The sequence below is a fragment of the Salvia miltiorrhiza genome, unplaced genomic scaffold, assembly GCF_028751815.1.
Source record: "Salvia miltiorrhiza cultivar Shanhuang (shh) unplaced genomic scaffold, IMPLAD_Smil_shh original_scaffold_455, whole genome shotgun sequence".
Classification (NCBI taxonomy): Eukaryota; Viridiplantae; Streptophyta; class Magnoliopsida; order Lamiales; family Lamiaceae; genus Salvia; species Salvia miltiorrhiza.
Genome location: NW_026651553.1, coordinates 499,651 through 518,270, shown reverse-complemented (window position 1 = coordinate 518,270; position 18,620 = coordinate 499,651). Strand labels below are relative to the sequence as shown.

The window sequence follows — 18,620 nt, the reverse complement described above, 5'->3', positions numbered from 1 at the left end:
ACAAAGTTGTGAAGCCAAAATTTCCCGCCTAAATTCTATGTTTCTTCAACTTCTTCTATGTCTCTACACTGTATTTTCATGCTGCCTCTTCCAACTTTTTTCTTTATTTTCTTTTAATTTGATATATCCCCAATTGTCTCTTCGAATTCTCTTGGTGTATTCCCAATGTTTCTGCAGTTTACTAGAATTCAAAAACATTATATTCCTTTCTCTATTTATACTCCATAAACAAGGTCATTTTTTTCATCTTTTGATTGAATTGACAATATTCTTCTTGAGTTCTTGCATTTTTTATTTGCTACACAAACTGTGTTTTTCTTGCATTTCTTATTTGCTATATAAATTATTGTTGCATTTCTTATTCGCACTACAAGTTATATATTTTTTTTTGTTAATCTTCAAGTAGATTTACCATCAATGTGTTGAAACTACATTCGGTAAAAAGAAATTCACGTACCTTCCAAGTATGTGTTAAAAACTAATTAATGAACTTGCAATAAATAGAGCTTAACAAGTTTTATATACACAAATAAGTTTTTTTTGTACTTTTTTTTGTGTCGGCACAGTCGAACGAAGAGGTTGGCGGTGTCTCGGACACCATGGTGACTCAGCAGAATGTGGAAAGCAAAGGCCCTGCGTAGGGCAGAGGGGGCGATTTGATGAAGGGGAATGCCAAAGTAATTACAAACATCTTCTATAAAGACTGGGGGAGGAAAACGAAGCCCCGCGTCTACCTGCCCCTGCCAAAGGATGATTTTAGTTTTGGAGAGGTCATTGAAGAATTCCACAGGGGTACCAGGAAGTTCGAAACGAAGGTTGGGAGGATTCCTCAGCCTCCTTTGCAGTTTATCTAGCTGGCCTTGAGTCATGACAGAGTGGGGGATTGTATCGGAGGCCATGATTGTACAAGTCCTAAGTATCCAAAATAAACCACACCAAAATCGAAAAGAACAAAATGGGAAAAATCGAGGGTTCGAGATGATACCTAAATCGAGATTTGGGGATAAACACGAACAAGAACATGCACTTGGGAAGGACAGCAGATGAACAACGATGAAATAGCAACAATAATCTCAGTAGCAAACTGATAAAGGAAAGAAAGAAATTGTTAAACAAACAAAAGGATCTCCAGAAATTCGGAGAGAAAAGAGAAATGAAGAACGAAGGGTTGATTACCTTGGATATGGAGGGAAAGTTAGACGTTTCGAATTCCTTTTATTTTATAATTATATGGTCAATTATATGGATATGGATACGAATATGGAGGGAAAGTATGTCACGCGTAGTTTTTAAAATATTATTTGCTTTTATGAATATTTACCTTGTGCACACTTCAAATATGGATTTTGATTACTCTCCTAATCAAAATACTATGTTACGTCATTTCTTAATAGTCATAAATTGGTGGGGTGTTTTTTTACTATAAGTTAAATGTGATGTTACTATTGAAATATTTATAACTCGTGTCTAAAATAAAATAAAATCAAAATTGATTGATTTTGTGATAATTAACCCTCAATTTAGGTATATTATCAACAAATACGGTGAGTTTAATTTTTACATCGTTCGGTACTAGAAGGATTCTATCGTTGGAATGCTAGCGGAAGACTATTAAATATAATAATGAACTTAATTAATATGTCGAGCATCAAAATATCAAACTAGATCTTCGCGTAATTACATTCGTAAGGTAATAATCATCAATACATCATCATGGCAATAATTTATTATGTCACTTTCTTGTTTACAATTGATACCGGAGTAAATAGTTTAATCATTCATTGTTGATGAATGTTAATCAATTTTGATGTATCTCGTGATATTGGATTGGAGCACTTTATTGATCTCCCGTGCACTCATATGTACTGTACACCAAAATTGACTCATACTCAAATCCTGATCCACATTCTAATTCGAACTTGCATCCTAATTCAAATCGTACAAATGACATTGATTTATAATTGACATTATTCAATTATATAAATGATACTATAACATTTTAAAATGTTATAGTATCATTTTCAATCTTATAATGTTATTTAAAATATTATAATATCATTTACAATTTTATATAGTACTCCCTCCGTCCACCAATTCAAGGCCTACTTGCCTTTTTGGTCCGTCCACAAAAACAAGGCCTACCTATTTTTGGTAAGTTTTTATTCATTATTTAATCAAAAAAGTCAAAGATTCTTTACAAAAAAGTGGGACCATTTCTCCACTCAACTAATAAAAATACATTTTTTTCTTAAATCCCGTATTTTTTCATATAGGCCTTTAATTGGTGGACGGAGGGAGTATCAATTATAAGAAGTGCTATTTATATTTCTGAATAGTGTCAGTTATACACAGTGTCATTTATACGCAGTGTCATTTGTATAACAAAATAGTGTCAATTACAGATAGTGTCATTTACATGATTTGAGTCAAGATGCAAATTTGGGTCGGGATGTAAGTCAAGATTTGGATATAGATTAATTCGAGCGTACGGTACACTCGAGTGTACCCAAGACCATCTCTTATTAATTTGCCGGATAAAATATTTTGGGCAGTTGAATAAGAAATTACAACATGCTTTAGAATTAGTGGCACATGTCATCTCCAAGTAATGAGCAGGATCGGTGTTGGAGAAGTATAGTGGAGAATATAATTTATCATCTCAATTTTTTCAATGTATATCAATTATATAATTAAGGGCTAAGGTGCAGATTGGTCCCTGAACTCGACCCCCCTAGAGCGTTGAGCCCCCCATACTCGGTCAAGGCGCGTTGACCTCCCTGAACTTCCGAGAAAAAGGTGCAACTAAACCCACGCACCAAACGGCGCCTAAACGCCGTTTCTTCCAATTTTCCGGCTGGATTTTATCATCTTCTCCGGCTGGATTTCTTCAATTTTCCGGCGTCAATTTTCCGGCGTCATTCATCTGTCGAAAGGGGAAATCTTGCCAACGCCACTTCTTCTCCGCGAGCGCCCTACCCCAACCAATGCGAGGCGTAACCGGAGCAGAAATCTGCAGCGACGACTCCTCCTTGGCCGTTCGCTGCCGGAAACGCGAGAGAGAAAGGGAGGACAGATCTATTGCCGGAAACGCGAGAAAGGGATGAGGGGGGAGGCGAGCAGCGGCGACGACGCTCCATCCTTGGTCGTCCGCTGTCAGAGATGCGAGAGAGAGAGGGAAGACAGATCCGTTGCCGGAAACGCGAGAGAGGGATGAGGGGATGGCGAGCGGCGACGGCGGCACTCCATCCTTGGCCGTCCAAGCCGGTGGTTCTCTCTTTCTCTCTTCTCGCCGGAGAAGATAACCAGAAAATTTTTCGGCGATAGCGGGATTCTTTGAACATTGTGCTTGTTTTGGTTGCTGTAGTTTTTGGGTTTCTTAGCAGAAATCGAAATGAGGAGAAATCTCCATTGTTTGATGAATTTCAAACTTCTCCGATCAAGGAAGATGAAACCCAGAAATCGAAATTGTTTAATTTTCCATCAAATGATGAGGAAAAATCGAATCTTTATGAATTTCAAGATTTTCAGCAACATAAAAATTCGATCTTGAGAAGAAGCAGCAGCTCCTACCCTGATTTGCGTGAATTTTCTTCATCAAATTGGTGTTATGGAGATTATCAGAGGAGATTTTTTGATGATTTTCATGTTGATTCGAGCCGGAGTTCGGATCCGTTGCAGCTTCACCACCGCCGGAAGATGAGGAGATTGGGAAGAGGGTGGTGAATAGGGATGGCAACGGGCCGGATCTGGACCGGGTCTGACCAATACCAGATCCAGATCCGTTTTCATATATTAGATCCAGATCCAGATCCAGATCCGTGGATCTGAAAAATTTGGATCCAGATCCAGATCCGTCAGATCCGCGGGTCCACGGGTCCAGATCCATGGATCTACTATTTTTAAATTAATTTAAAAAAAATTCACAAAATCAACAACATCTAATTTCCATCATGAAAAATATAACACAAAATATTTTTATCTAATTACTTTTGGGTTTTATTCTTTTGAATATAATTTATTTATTATTTTTAATTTAGTTAATATTATTAGTAAACTAAATATTAAATATAAAATATATATATAAAATAAAACGGATCCACGGGTCGGATCTGGGCCGGATCCGGATCTAAAATTTCAAGATCCAGATCCAGATCCGTTTTCAAAACTAAGATCCAGATCCAGATCCAAATCCGTCGGGTCCAAAAAATTGAGATCCAGATCCGTAAAAACGGATCTGGATCCACGGATCTGGACCGGGTCCAAGATCCACTGCCATCCCTAGTGGTGAATGAGAGTGCGGTGGTGAGGGAGGAGAGATCGAGCAGGAGATTTTACAAAGATTTGGAGATCTCAAATCCCGTTTCGACGCTGAAGCCGCCGCTGCCACCGGTGGAGGAATCTACTCCGCCGCCGGAATTTCAAGAAAGTCAGAAACGGAGCCGTGAGAGAGCGGCGCGGAAGAAGGAAATCTAGCCGGAGAAGAAAATCATTTAACGGCGTTAAACCACCGTTAAACGCGTGGGTTTAGTTGCACCTTTTTTTCGGAAGTTCAGGGAGGTCAACGCGCCTTGACCGAGTATGGGGGGGCTCAACGCTCTAGGGGGTCGAGTTCAGGGACCAATCTGCACCTTTGCCCTATAATTAAAACAATGGAAGAGTTTTTCAAACTCAAAATTGTTTGCTCGTGTTCTCAGCGAAATGATTGAGTCGAGAAGTTAGCGCAGTAGAAACATGAACGTCATACCAAAAAATTGAAAACATACACAGACAATTCATACCACAAGCTTCAAAAATCCTCAATAAATATTGAGTTTCAAAATCCTTCTTTTATCTCAATAATAGAATTGATACATAATGAAAATGAGAATATAGATCTGACAAGTTTAAAAATTGCGATAGAATTTCCTTTTCAAAAAAACATCTCCAAAAAAATTGGAATAGAAATCGATATTAACCAAAAGGTGTTGCATATCCAAATTAATAAAAGGAATTAATTTCAAAACCGATCTACTTGAATTTAATAAACAATGTATTTAAAATAATTTTTTAAAATGAAAGAAAATCATTGTTCACGTCTTGGATTGATATGTTCATATCATTCAAGTCTTAAATCTAAGATTGATGGTAATCTCCTCAACTGACATACTATTCCCTCCGTATCTGAAGCATCTCTCTTTAGTTACTTTTTAATTCATTCCACTAACTATTATCCTTACAATTCCACTAATTTGTGGGACCTCTTCTCTACTCATCAAATACACAACAAACTTTTATTAAAACCCGTGTCATCTCCCCTCATAAAGATATTTCAGGAACGGAGGAAGTATCAAATAATAGTGAGCAATCAATATACAATTTATTACCACATTATAAAACAAGTGGTCTATGCCTACATATACAAATTATATTAAAAAAGTTGTTTAAAGTAAATTGAAGTGAAAAAAAAAATGTAAATTGAAGTAACTACCATATACAGCTGCCAAAAGATAAATGAAACAATTACTCCATATACAATCAAAAGCACGCCCAAATGCTTGAAATGCCGTAAAAGTCCTTTGAAGAAACTTGTAAGTTTCCACAAAAGCCGAGGTATATAGCCAGGGCCGGCCCTGACATTCTGGGGGCCCTAGGCGAAAGGGAAAAAAAAGGCCCTCTAGAAAATAAAGCTTCATAATTTTATAGCAAATTTGAGATAGCTGCATATATAACTAACATTATTATAAAGTGCAATAAATCATAAATTAATGATCAAATAATTATAGAAATAAAGTAGATTTTTAACCAGTATAGTCTTTTTTTTTAGGGAGACAATAACCACATCATAATCAACAATATTCTATATGCAATAAAAATATTTAAAAAATAATCTAAATTTTTTAATAGAATTAATATTAGTGGACTTGTATTTATTTTGGGGCCCCCTAAATTTAAGGGGCCCTAGGCCCTTGCCCCTTTGGCCCTATGCAAGGGCCGGCCCTGTATATAGCAAGAGTAAAGTGATAGTAGAACAAGCAAATATTATGCAACAACAGCTACAACCATACAAATACAGACCAAATAGCCAAATAAGCAATTTGTAGAGAGTATCACGAAACAAACCCATGAAAGTGCATTTTCCACGCAGTAATCATAGCAAGAAGGCAGGCCCCCCTTTGTACACATGGAGAATGCAGAGGTTGTCTCGTGTCTGTCAATTAGAAGTCAATTGGTGGCTTCAATCGTATAAGTCTCTTGATTCTGTCTTTGTCTGTGTTCTCCAACAAACCCTTCAGAAAAAAGGAAGTATATTAATTGCACCATTGGTGAACCCGTTCTTCAAATTATGCAAAAATTTGCAACATAGATCAAAGAATATATGAAGATCCAGTTATTGATAATTTTTGGTTCATAAGTAAAATAGAAAAATTATGCTACACAGATTTAGACGTCATAGCTATCTAAATCGGATGTAACCCCCAAAAAAGATCCAAAAAGAAAGAGAGGGAGCTAAATAATGCAATGCTTCGATAAAGATTCTTTAAAGAAAAGCTAATAATACCAGGTAACGTACAAGAGTTCAGCACATAAATTTCCAAGTATTTCCACTAGAAAGGAACTAATGTTCTCATGTAACAAACAGTCGTAATTTAGAAAAAGGTAAGAACGCTCACCTTCCAGACAATCTCATCCAAGCACAAGCATATTTTACCATATTTGTCAAGGAAAAGGCGTTCAGTTGGAGGTTTTCCACATACATCCTTCAGGGCTGAGGTTATAACAAATATAGCTTCTGACACTAGAAGAACAAAAATACAATGTCAAGATAGAATGACCAAGAAATGGATATACCTAATGTATCGGACTGAGTGGCATGTGAAACAGATAACGGCACATCCAGAAAAATAGATTCGGACATATTTATTTGAATTTTTAAATAAGGGCATGTTTCTCATAAAATAAGAAAGAGAATAACGTATCTACAGTGTTCAGTAAAGAATGCTGTGCCACTTAATAGGACATTCGTTGTATATAACCTCGCCTAGCTGAATGAATTACTTACAGGCAAGTTCATCGTATTCGTCCTTGCCAACAACGAATATACTGACATCACCAAGCACTGTGTATACAATATACACCGACCTGTAGCATAACAATCACACCTACACAATTAGAACACTCAGAGATGATACAAATAACAAAATAGTAGCAATATCCAAGTAATACATTATTAATTGCACATTGCCTCTAAATTAAAACATAAGAGCAAATGATGTGCACTAAACAGATACTTATTCAGTTGAGGGAAGTAGGTTCTATCCATGCTGTGCACAAAAATAATTTCACTAACTTCTCATCTTCAATTACATTATATCTAATCCAAGATAAGTCCAAACAGACATTTTTTTCTGTAACCATAGCTGCAAAAGTAACTTCAGTTGAAATTCGAAGGGGAAATAAGCTCGATATAATTATAAGAGCAATAAAACTAAAGAAAATGTAAGCATATGGGCATCCTTTTCCTTCCCGCAACAACAAAACTAGAATTTCAGGTTTATTAGTTACCATGTGATGTTTTAATAACATAAAACAGTTAAACTGCACACTGGGCCTAGGCAGAAATGTTCAAGGAAATACTGCTGGTAGGTTTTTTCAGGAACAAGAGATACAAATTCATGTTAATATATAGGCCAACTAGAAAACATACATCAGCCGCGCAAGTCAAAAATCAACATCATTTTTAGCATTCAACAGTTTAGATCTGACGCAAAGTTTGATAATCACTCCTAGCAGATGCACAATCACAAAATATGCTTTCCACAAGAGGGTAAAATTTACAAGAAAAAACGAAAAATAGAATAAAAATCATCACATACTTGTGATTAGCAACAAGGAGCTCCTCATTCTTGACTCCTCTGAGATTATCTACTCCCAGTTTCACTAAGAAAGATCTCCAATGTAAACGTTCCTCTGCCGGAACACCATTAAAACTACGACATCCAAGAACCAAATAAACCCATCAAAAAACAAAGAGCAACAACAAAAACTATAAACTTTTAAAGATGAAATAATTTTACTAGAAAAAAGTACAAACTAAAACCATTATTTTTATTTGTTGTACTTAAAGCTTACACATGAAAGTTGAATTGATTCTTAAATTGATCGTGATCAAGTAAGGCTCAATTCTGAAAGCATTTCAAAATTTTAGCTAATTTTAGGATTATATTTATTCTTCAACATTCCTTAACTCAAACAACTTGCCGATTACAATAGATCCACAAAAACATAAACAACTACAAATGCTAAAGACATCCAATTCGACAATTGTCATAACTTCAGTTCACATAAAAGTGAGCTGAAAGAAGATGAATATAAAGGAAACCCATATCAACATTCAGAATATACGACAGAAAATAAGTATCTAATTTTTCGGTTGTTGTACCGTTCGACAAGAATATTGCCTTCCGAATTTGCGATCAGGACTGCGAGCAACATTTTCTTCTCTGCTGTCGATCAAACTGCAATTCCGTACTTCTATACGAGAAAATGTTCGATCGAATTATCAACTTCAAATTATTCCATCAATAAAATGAAAAAAAAAAATACACATCTAAGTTTCACAACATGTACAAATGCTGAATTCCTGCTATTCAGTGAACTTACCATTTGATTGCTGATTACAACTTACAAAAATTGAAATAAGCAATGCAAGTCAGGAATTACCGTCAGCTGGATTTTGTCAGTGAGAAGATGAATCTAATAGCGCGAGCGGGATTGCTGATTAGGGGTTTTGGAGGGGAAGAAGATGAAAGGGGATCCCGGCGTATCAAAGAGGGAAGACCGATTCAGTGTAACAACAAGTTTTTTTTTTTTTTTTGAGAATGCGTAAATAAATTTCACTACTACATGTCTACATCATTGTAATTTTGAGGGATAAACTATTCCTTGATGTGGAGTTTCAACTAAAAAGTTGACATTACGTAGTTCAATTGGGCTTCCATGTATTCTTTTTATTTCTCTATTTTTGTTGGACGGCTTCATCTTCATTCATTCCCCAAATTAAAGAACCAAACCACCGTTTATTTGAGTTAGGAGAAGAAATATTGGGAGATTTTCTGAATTACCCACTTTTCTGAATATATACTAAATATATCCATTTTTATCATTTGCTACATTTTATATCCTTTTATATTTTTAATATTTCATTCGACTATTAAAAATTGAAAAATATACTGCATTTGTGTCATTACAAGTACAAATGATTGTGAGTTGGAAAATTATTTTGGAATTTTCAGTGACTTATATTTGATGACCTTTGTTTTATTCCGCATAAACATAATTTATGTGAATAGTTAGTTCTTGTATGCGCATAAATTATGCACATAATACCATTGTGCGCATTGAAACATTAAGAATAATTTAATATTTTAGACATAAATATAATAATTTTATAAAAGTGACAAGGTATTTTTACTCTTATCTTTTTTTTTTGGGGGAACAAATATTAATTTACAAGAAAAGATAATAATAAAAAATAACATATCGACCATCTTGGGCGCTAACTTCGAGAAGGATATGAACAAAAGAAGTTGCAATCACACACCGTTCTTCAAAAAAAAAAAATGCTGCGTTCACACTCTCTAAGATTGCATCGCAAATCTGTACATATACACGTCCACGTGTGTATATATAAATGTGCGGCCTGCTTAACTATTTAGTCAACAACGAGAAAACTATCAACAGACAGCGACGATGGAGCTGAAAGCCGGCCTCTCAGCCATCGTCACCGGCGGCGCCGCCGGCATCGGCCGAGCACTTGTCTTGGCGCTCGCGCAGAAAGGTATTTTTATCACAATCATTGATTATTCTCAAGACAAAGGGATAGAGGCTGCATCACTGGCTGAAGAAGAAGTTCGGAAGTTTCACGCCGACCTGAAATTTCCGGCGGTGCTTTTCTTCAGATGCGACGTCGCCAACTCACGTAAGGGAGAGGTGTTCATATTTTATGTGTTTTATTTTTTGTGAATTAGTATGATGAGATTTTTGATTTTGTGGCAGATGCTCTCGCGGCGGCTTTCCGTAAGCACGTGGAAACTTATGGAGGATTGGATATCTGTATCAACTGTGCTGGAATCGCGACTCCGCTTTCTTTCTATGAGGATCGGACTGATGGCTTAAAAACGTGGAGGCGTGCTGTTGATATCAATTTTGTTGCAGTCATTGAATCCACGCGCCTCGCGGTATGAATTCAGGTTTTTGGTTGTTAAATTTTGTACATCGAAGTTGTTATAATTGCTTAGTAAGATGAAAATTTGGCCTCCTTTAATTTTGTCCTGTGTTTTCTCAGTGTGTTTGATTGTAGTATGTTGCACCCAGTGATTATATGATCTCGTTTATTAGCTTGCTGTCTTATGATAAAGTTGTTCCTCATTCTATTTATTAGCTTGCTGTCTTATGATAAAGTTGTTCCTCATTCTATTATAGTCTATAACTTTTGATAACATCTTTTATTGGTTTGCATGTTATTTATGTCCGTCTCTTTACTTGTAGTTCTAACTTCTAAGAACTAAGTTTCATTTCGAGTGCACAGATTCAATCGATGAAAGAAGTTAAGAAACCAGGTGTGATCATTAATGTAGGCTCTGCTTCGGGTTTATACCCAATGTATGCTGACCCTATTTACTCTGGCTCAAAAGGTTTGTTACTCTTCCACTTCCGTTGTGTGTACTTGAATTTTTGTTTCTATTCTACAAGTGGAAATGGTTAATGTACTTATTCTTGATATACAGATTTTTTTGTTTTATCATTAGTATAGTAATATTTTCCTGAATTATAATTTTTTTGCAGGGGGGGTAGTCCTATTCACCAGATCACTGGCTCTTTACAAGCGTCAAGGTATTCGTGTTAATGTCCTTTGCCCTGAGGTGAGCTATTTTTATAGATTATTTTGGAAAAGAGATTATATTGTGTATTTTGGACTGTACTGTGTAATGCGACTAAGCTCCTGCTCATCCAACTACAGAATGCTTTATCTGTATATAATGCTGCACAATATTCTCAGTCTTAATCTTGGTTGCTAACCAGACTCGAGTGATCTTTGAGGGTTGTAATTTTTTATCTTTCTACTCTTACTCTATGCAGTTTGTTCAAACTGAGTTGGCCTCTAAGATGGACCCTAAGTTCATTGATATGATTGGCGGCTTTTTGAGTATGGAAATGGTTGTGAGAGGTAAATTTTACCCCATCTAATATTATCTGCGTTTCAGCATTCACACCATCTCTCATTTGTCGACTTATGAATCTAATTGAGGAATAAGCTTGGTGTTCGTTGTTTTCTGCTCTTGGAAAACTGTATTTGTTCAGTGTATCTGAACTTGAGCTGTTTGGAGTGACTATGGCACAATATACAAGGCCAAGTAGCCTGATATGCTTCTACTGTGTGTTGCTATTGTCTGCACCCCCAAGATCTTCTTGCTGCTTCATATAGCAGGAATGCATGTTTCTAGATCACCTATAGGCTATAATTGTTCTCAGCCATGAGAAATAGGCTATTTGCAGAATCAGTACATTATTTTTCAAAGTTCTTCATTCTCTAAAGCTGATAGAAATTATTAATACCCTTAATACAATGAACTACATCTTAACATTGGTTTTAGCTCCTAACTTATGTAGGAGCCTTTCAGCTTATTAGCGATGAAAGTAAAGCCGGGGATTGCTTGTGGATATCCAATAGAAGGGGCTTTGAGTACTGGCCAACTCCCGCAGAAGAAGAGAAATATCGAATTCGTCCTAAGGCTTCAAGGAAAAAGTCTGCAGATGTTTTGCCAGTGAATGTTCAAATCCCTCAAAGTTTTGATAAGATGTAGGTACAAGTATCTAGGCCACCTCTTATCTCAAGCCACTTTGTCGTGACCTTAACACATCATTATTTCAATCCTGTCCTTTAGAGTTGTTCACACTCTCAGTCACAATTTCCAAAGTGCAACAAGAGTGGTACGGGCACCCTTGAGATTGCCGCTTAAACCAGATTATGTTCTTATGAAGATCATATATGCTGGGGTCAATGCTAGTGATGTAAGTTCATTTCTTTCAAGTTAACAAAATCTGTTTTTTTTTTTTTTTGTTCAGGGGCAACAATAACTGTTCTTTTTTTTTTAGATAATGATAACTGTTATTTATTGTATTTTGGATTTTAATTGGCTAAGTAAAAATGTACGAGGTGAACAGTAAATAACTACAGACTCACCTGTCTTAGTTATTATAGCACATAAGAACTTACATGTCTGGAGAGAATTTGATTTTGTTTGGGCATATCTCTACAAGTTTTTGACATGCTTTTATCAATTTTAACAGGTGAATTTTAGCTCTGGAAGATACTTTAGTGGGAGCAGTAAAGACACTGCTTCCTTGCTTCCCTTTGATGCTGGCTTCGAGGTTAGGAAAAATCCCAAGTCTGCATTTTTTACTGTTACATACATACATGCTTACATTATGTGTATATATATATATACATAATTAGTTTGGATGCATGAATCTATCTGGAATTCGATGTAATTTATCATTTGAATTTTGTGATTGTTCAACTTCATCCGCAATACCTATACATCTGCATAAGCAGGGACGGAGCCAGGAATTAAGTTCGGGGGGCTGAAATTGTACGGGGGTTGTAGCCCCCGAGAAATTTTTTTTGGGCATTCTGTATATTTAAGGTATTTTTTTTATTAAAATACGAGCATAATACTAATAATAACGAACAATATTTTCATAGATTATATAGTTTCAATATATCACAAAACTTTTTTTGGACATTCCGTATATTTAAGACATTTTTTATTAAAAGGCAAGCATAATAATAATAATAACAAACAACATGTTCATAGATTATATATTTTCTATATATTACAAATTAGTTTCAATACATTATAATTTTTTTTAGCATTTCATACATATTAGGCATTTTTTATTAAAAGACAAGTATAATAGTAATAATAACAAATAATATTTCATAGATTATATAGTTTTAAATAACAGAATTATCCTTAAATTAAGTATATATATGAGAGAATATAATAACCAAATACTCTTTTATAAAACAAAATTATTTTATAATAGTAATAGGTATAAATATATATTAAAAAAAAAAAAACTCAAAATTTGGGAGCCCCCCCCCCCCCCCCCCCCCCCCCCCCCCCCCCCCGGCTCCGTCCCTGTGCATAAGTACCATCCCGAGGAAGTCATGATACCCATTCCAAAATATAGAGTCATTCTGTTAAGGAAGAGTGTCATGATCTAGTGCCATCTCCAAGTCCAAGGTCAGTTTACAAATGCTATCTTTTTATCTGCAGGCTGTGGGTATAATTGCTGCTATTGGGGATTCAGTTAAGCACTTAAAGGTTGGCACTCCAGCTGCAATTATGACATATGGGAGTTATGCTGAATTCACTGCGGTAAAATATTTGTTTGATTTTGACATACTTAAGTATATTTCTCTCCTTTATTTTCTTTCTAAGTTTTTTATGATAACTGAAAGCATAGGTTTCCCTGTAATCTAGGTTCCTTCAAAGCACATTCTTCCTGTGGCAAGACCAGATCCAGAAGTTGTTGCTATGCTCACATCTGGGCTAACAGCCTCGATAGCTTTAGAAAAGGTATTTCTGCATTCTTGGTTTTCTTTTCAATTCTTTGTAAGATAGCGAGTGGCTTAAAAATGGATTTGGAAGATTAATTCTTTCTGTTTTACAGGCTTTAGTATATTAATGCATTGCACCTATAAAATGTTAAGTCTTATCATTTCCCCTTCCTTTTGCTGATGTTGTAGGCAGCTCAAATGGACTCTGGGAAAACAGTTCTGATCACTGCTGCTGCAGGAGGGACTGGGCAATTTGCTGTCCAGGTATATTTAGTGACACAAAATTCTGTACTTAAAAAGAAATTGCTCCTCGTTCTTGAATATTGGCAGCAAGAATTTGGTATGTATACATGATGCTCTATCTTTGCATCAAAGAAGAATTCCTTGTGGTCTGTCTTTCTCTACACATTCTTCCTTATGGATCAAATATCCTTCTGAGACTCACGATACCAAAATTTTGAAAGGAAAAACATAAGTTTATTGATTCCTGTTAAGGGCCTTCAAATACTTTGAGTTTTTGAGGCCAAACTGAAGCTAGATCATATTCTTATCAGGATGCCAGATCCTGACTCTGTTGAACTTGTAGGCTATGATATTTTTGTAATCCACCAAACATTATCCTACCCAGTTACTTCTCCAGAAACAAATGCATCCACTTTTTCTCATGCAATTTTCTTCCTAATAGCCAATAGGTTGCATTTTCTAAAACACTTGTTTCTAGATTCTTATCTAGAAACACATCACACATGAACCATCTAAACATCACAACATTAAGTAATGGCTCCAGTGATTCTTTTAGGGTCTTTATACTGCCTTTTATTTTTTTTATTATTGATTTCTCATTCTATCATGAAGATGTTGCTATTTATTTTAAGTAAATAAATAGAGGACATTTATAGTGCAGCTGGCAAAATTAGCCGGAAATAAGGTTATTGCAACTTGTGGAGGAAAAGACAAGGCCAAGCTTCTGAAGGATTTGGGAGTGGATAGAGTAATCGACTACAAAGCTGAGAATATCAAAACTGTACGTTACTACAACATTATTTTTCTCTCTTAATTTATATAATGCAGTGTCTAGTGTATAGAAATTGGAAGCAAGCAAACCTTTATGGGCTGTAGTGGTGTTAAAACAAATGGAATTTTCGGTTTTGACCATCTCCTAATTTCCTCCCCCCATATTCTCTGAAGTTGTAAATCAGTCTGTGAAGTAGAAAATATAAAATTCTGCCTTGAGATTTGTTAATTTTGTGAAGTTTCCTTGTCATAGGAACATGAAGTTATGGAAAATCATAATAGCTCCTCTCTTGGATTTGGAATTTTGACTTAGTTTTACCGCATGATTCGTGCAATAATCAATATCTGGGAAAGTTCCTATCTTTGACCTCATACATGTTATAAGCAAAGATTGGCTGATGTAATTAATTAGCAACAGCTACTTCAAAGTGCAGTTCAAATGTTTGTCAACTTCTTGTAGAGATATCCCAAAATTTCGCTTAAAATTTTTATTCCTAGTTATTTGGTTAAGGGTTTTCTTGATACAAGTTCAATCTAAAGTTTTAGTATGGCTACCTGAGCCTGCATAAGCTTTATTGATCATGGAACAATTTGCTGGCTGATATGAAATAAAGAGTTTCCAAAGTTTCAAGGTGCAGCCATCATACATATTTTACATTTTTTAAAATTTTGGCTATTCGTCAGAATGTACTTCCGAGTTATATCATTGTTCAGTTAAGCATAAAATACACAGTTAAAATTTTCTAACAATTGAGGATATGGACAACTACGTGCATGCTTCCTTATTTTCCGGTTGAAAAATATTTTCCGTTTTAATATTTGAAGATTATATTAGAAATAATGTACAGAACAAGGCTGCCCGCAGGAAATCCAAATATTTATAATGCTTTGTTTCTTGGTCAGGTTCTGAAAGATGAGTTCCCTAAAGGTGTTGATATTATATATGAGTCTGTTGGTGGTGACATGTTTGACCTATGCTTGAATGCTTTGGCAACCTATGGACGTCTTATTGTGATTGGGATGATTTCTCAGGTTAGTACCTTCAATCAACTATGTCATTATCTTAAAACCTTAACAGATTGGTTTACTTGCAAGTCTTGGCAATTTCATGTGGGTTTCTAATCCATTGCAATCATGAAACATATTCAATTGTAGTATCAAGGGGAGGAAGGATGGAAGCCACGAAATTATACTGGACTGTGCGAAAAGATTCTGGCAAAGAGCCAGACTGTGGTAAGTCCTATGCATTTTCATATTGGATAGTTGCAGACTTGAAGTGGCTTTTCAATGTGTTTTAATGGTGACTCCAAATGTCTAGGCTGGTTTTTTCCTAGTACAATATACACATTTTTGGCAAGAACATCTAGATAAGCTAATGGATCTGTACACCTCCAGAAAGTTGAAGGTAACTAATATTCTCAGCTCTTGTAGCATACTTGATTAGATCCATTAATCTGCAACCTTTTTTTTCGTTTCTGCTTTATCAGGTCATTATCGACCCTAAACCATTCTTGGGAGTTCATTCCGTTGCTGATGCAGTTAACTATCTTCACTCTGGTCAAAGTGTCGGCAAGGTAATAAAATACGCGTCAAAACATTCACAAAACTACCAGATTGATTACTGATGGTTTCTAACTATCGCAGGTTGTTGTATGCATGGACCCAACGTTCAACAATCGCCTTGCAAAATTGTGATATGTGTAGGATTCCCGCAATCCATTTGCAGAGGATTTTACTCGTGGAGATTGGTAGAATAATGTACTATCTTCTCAATTATAATCAGCAGCTAAACCATATTTAAGTTTGTATTACCCACACTACCGAACTCCATGTTGTGTTTCATTTGAACCAATTCACTCTTTAAGTCAGCATCCTGATACATGAATTTTTGTATAAATTATATTCATGCTGAATATGTAGCAACATCCAAACTAATCAGTTCCAAGCTACAAACAACAAAAACAGCTTCTCTCTCCAAAATATGCACGAGTATTTTGGCGATGTAACATTCTAGAAGCTCATGAAGATTGAACTTGCGCCCCTTGTCAGCAAGAGCAAATTGGAGGAACTGCAAAATGAGATAGCTAATCGGATCTCTCTTATTGCTAAATTACTAATATCATGCAATGGAATTCGAAATAGCAAAAAATAAGAGTAGACATAACATTTATCATACCTGACAAAAAAACACCATCAGATCTGCGTCGGTGGTTAGTTGCTGCTATCTCCCGGTTCGTTTACCCTTATGATGTAAACCTGTATGTCAATTAACATATGCACAAATAGCATAACTTTTAAAACTCGGATATTTCGTATAATGATGAAAGCTAAGTACTTATACATATAAATATGCTAAGAAAGTAAGCATCAGCTATTCACTTGTGTAAAGTTGATAATACAATGAAAAGAACAAGTGATTGAAGCAAATAGGTATAAGGTTACCTTGAAAGTGGTTGGGTCAATTAACTGGAAAACAAGAGCATCTCCATCGACTAATTCATGGTCGATAGCAAAACCTCTCCATCCACCGCTGAGCCCCGTTTTGAGAGCAAGGTACTTGGTCTCAGACACTTGATCATTCTCATCAACTAGATTGATGGCTGCATCACGGCTTGGAAGGTGCGTCGTGCTAAAATGTTTCGGGAGGCCCTAATTCCACAGCAACACCACACACTTAAGCCATGTCTATATTCATTTTTGTGATACCATACAATACATACATACCAGCCAGAAGCCACCAGTAACATGAGATTGAAGCATGGGCTTTACAAAGGTGGGGATATCTTGGTCTAAACTTGATTGAAGATCCTCGGCCCTTTGTATAGCATACTGCCTCTCTTCGTCCCCGGCATACACTCTGTTTAGCAAATCCCTTCTTTGGTAGCTGAAGAATCAGTGCCAAAACTATTATTCACATTCACCCACGCCCTAGAAATGACCTATTAATTAAGGAGTAAGGAGTGGGGACTAACCTCCTTGGCTTCCCCATTGCTTCAACAACAGCAACCTACCAAGTTATAAACACCAGCTTAGTTTCAGAAACTACCTTTAAAATATGCAGAGAGAGATTAGTTACAGACTTCCTTGTAGCTCCGGGGAGGCATAACTGCAACGCGGCTAGATCGCCGGACCGAAGAGAGATCCAACGGCAGCTTCGGCTTTACCTTCTTCATCTGTGGAAGAAAGCATCATCACATGCCATGAAACCACAGAGGTAGAGAGAGAAGAAACAACAAAATTGGGACATACTGGAGAAGGCTTGGGAGTGTGGAGAGCGTGGGCAAGCTTGTTGAGATTGAGTTCCTCCATTCTTTTCTTGTTCTCTTCCAGCCGCTTCTGCCTAGTCTCCTCGTACGCTGATTTCTTCCCCACCACCATTTTATCTCTTCTCTTTTATGGAAATGATATTCTACTACTTGTCTCAAGAAATTTTGGAGGAGTGGAAATGGTGGACAAGGAGACTGAAGCAAAGAAATGGCCGTTGAAATGGAGGAAACTAAACATTCCGTCTCCCTCCCAAAACCCTTGCTGGGGCCCCACTTTTTCAAATTCAAATTCAAAATCATCCACTTTAATTAGATTATTAGTACTACTACTATATTTCCTTTAAAAAAAATATTACATAGAATTTATCCACTATAATCTTTTGTTCATCGAGAATCGAGATTGTGCTTGATTTAGGGGGGTGTATTCGTTGTAGATTTTCACAGACTTTAAAAAGTCCATGGAATTTAAATTCCATGGAATTCAAATTCCATTGAATTCACATAGATTCGAGACGACTTTCAAAGAATTCGTGGTTGGATTTCACCCTGATTTTCACTGATTTTCGAAGAATTTAGGGAATAATTCTGGAATTGAAATCCATGATGCCAACGCCCGCTGAGTCTCAGCACCGCTGGAAACCCAGCGACCGCTGGGTTCCAGCGGGCGCTGGGTTCATTGTTATGAATATAACGCATCCGTGCAGCCTATGTAGAAAAGAGAAAACATTGACAGC

At 36.2% G+C, this 18,620-nt stretch overlaps 3 protein-coding genes across 4 annotated transcripts; 1 reads left to right on the top strand and 2 right to left on the bottom strand.

The window, feature by feature from the left end:
* Positions 1-5,992: 5,992 nt before the first annotated feature.
* On the bottom strand, positions 5,993-8,860 carry LOC131004745 (uncharacterized). Of its 2 annotated transcripts, none has more exons than XM_057931493.1 (6): positions 8,701-8,860; positions 8,420-8,511; positions 7,854-7,967; positions 7,040-7,119; positions 6,651-6,775; positions 5,993-6,266 (listed from the first exon to the last, which is right to left on the bottom strand). In XM_057931493.1, the coding sequence occupies exons 2-6, from the start codon at positions 8,470-8,472 to the stop codon at positions 6,195-6,197; spliced, it is 444 nt and encodes a 147-aa protein (XP_057787476.1). In that variant the 5' UTR covers positions 8,473-8,511; positions 8,701-8,860; the 3' UTR covers positions 5,993-6,194. The 2 variants fall into 2 exon arrangements, with proteins under 2 accessions (XP_057787476.1, XP_057787477.1); XM_057931494.1 differs by having other exon boundaries at positions 8,641-8,814.
* Positions 8,861-9,527: 667 nt separating this feature from the next.
* LOC131004743 (uncharacterized) lies at positions 9,528-16,555 on the top strand. The gene is made up of 17 exons (XM_057931491.1): positions 9,528-9,958; positions 10,036-10,217; positions 10,568-10,673; positions 10,825-10,901; positions 11,119-11,206; positions 11,650-11,839; positions 11,925-12,051; positions 12,331-12,411; positions 13,323-13,424; positions 13,530-13,625; positions 13,796-13,870; positions 14,511-14,630; positions 15,524-15,652; positions 15,776-15,853; positions 15,939-16,025; positions 16,108-16,194; positions 16,265-16,555. The coding sequence occupies exons 1-17, from the start codon at positions 9,730-9,732 to the stop codon at positions 16,313-16,315; spliced, it is 1,905 nt and encodes a 634-aa protein (XP_057787474.1). The 5' UTR covers positions 9,528-9,729; the 3' UTR covers positions 16,316-16,555.
* LOC131004744 (B3 domain-containing protein At3g19184-like) lies at positions 16,456-18,173 on the bottom strand. The gene is made up of 7 exons (XM_057931492.1): positions 17,870-18,173; positions 17,701-17,793; positions 17,593-17,627; positions 17,345-17,504; positions 17,063-17,269; positions 16,797-16,876; positions 16,456-16,688 (listed from the first exon to the last, which is right to left on the bottom strand). The coding sequence occupies exons 1-6, from the start codon at positions 17,996-17,998 to the stop codon at positions 16,832-16,834; spliced, it is 669 nt and encodes a 222-aa protein (XP_057787475.1). The 5' UTR covers positions 17,999-18,173; the 3' UTR covers positions 16,456-16,688; positions 16,797-16,831.
* Positions 18,174-18,620: the final 447 nt, after the last annotated feature.

Bases quoted from the DNA above. Each gene is read 5' to 3' on its own strand.
- LOC131004743 (XM_057931491.1), top strand. From the start codon at position 9,730: ATGGAGCTGAAAGCCGGCCTCTCAGCCATCGTCACCGGCGGCGCCGCC. The intron at 13,626-13,795 runs GTATTTCTGCAT...CTGATGTTGTAG, and splicing joins CCTCGATAGCTTTAGAAAAG to GCAGCTCAAATGGACTCTGG. The intron at 16,195-16,264 runs GTAATAAAATAC...TAACTATCGCAG, and splicing joins CTGGTCAAAGTGTCGGCAAG to GTTGTTGTATGCATGGACCC.
- LOC131004745 (XM_057931493.1), bottom strand. From the start codon at position 8,472: ATGTTGCTCGCAGTCCTGATCGCAAATTCGGAAGGCAATATTCTTGTC. The intron at 7,968-8,419 runs GTACAACAACCG...TGGATGTCGTAG, and splicing joins GGCAATATTCTTGTCGAACG to TTTTAATGGTGTTCCGGCAG. The intron at 6,776-7,039 runs GTAAGTAATTCA...TTGTTCTTCTAG, and splicing joins CGAATACGATGAACTTGCCT to TGTCAGAAGCTATATTTGTT.
- LOC131004744 (XM_057931492.1), bottom strand. From the start codon at position 17,998: ATGGTGGTGGGGAAGAAATCAGCGTACGAGGAGACTAGGCAGAAGCGG. The intron at 17,794-17,869 runs GTATGTCCCAAT...TTTCTTCCACAG, and splicing joins ACACTCCCAAGCCTTCTCCA to ATGAAGAAGGTAAAGCCGAA. The intron at 17,628-17,700 runs GTCTGTAACTAA...ATAACTTGGTAG, and splicing joins CTCCCCGGAGCTACAAGGAA to GTTGCTGTTGTTGAAGCAAT.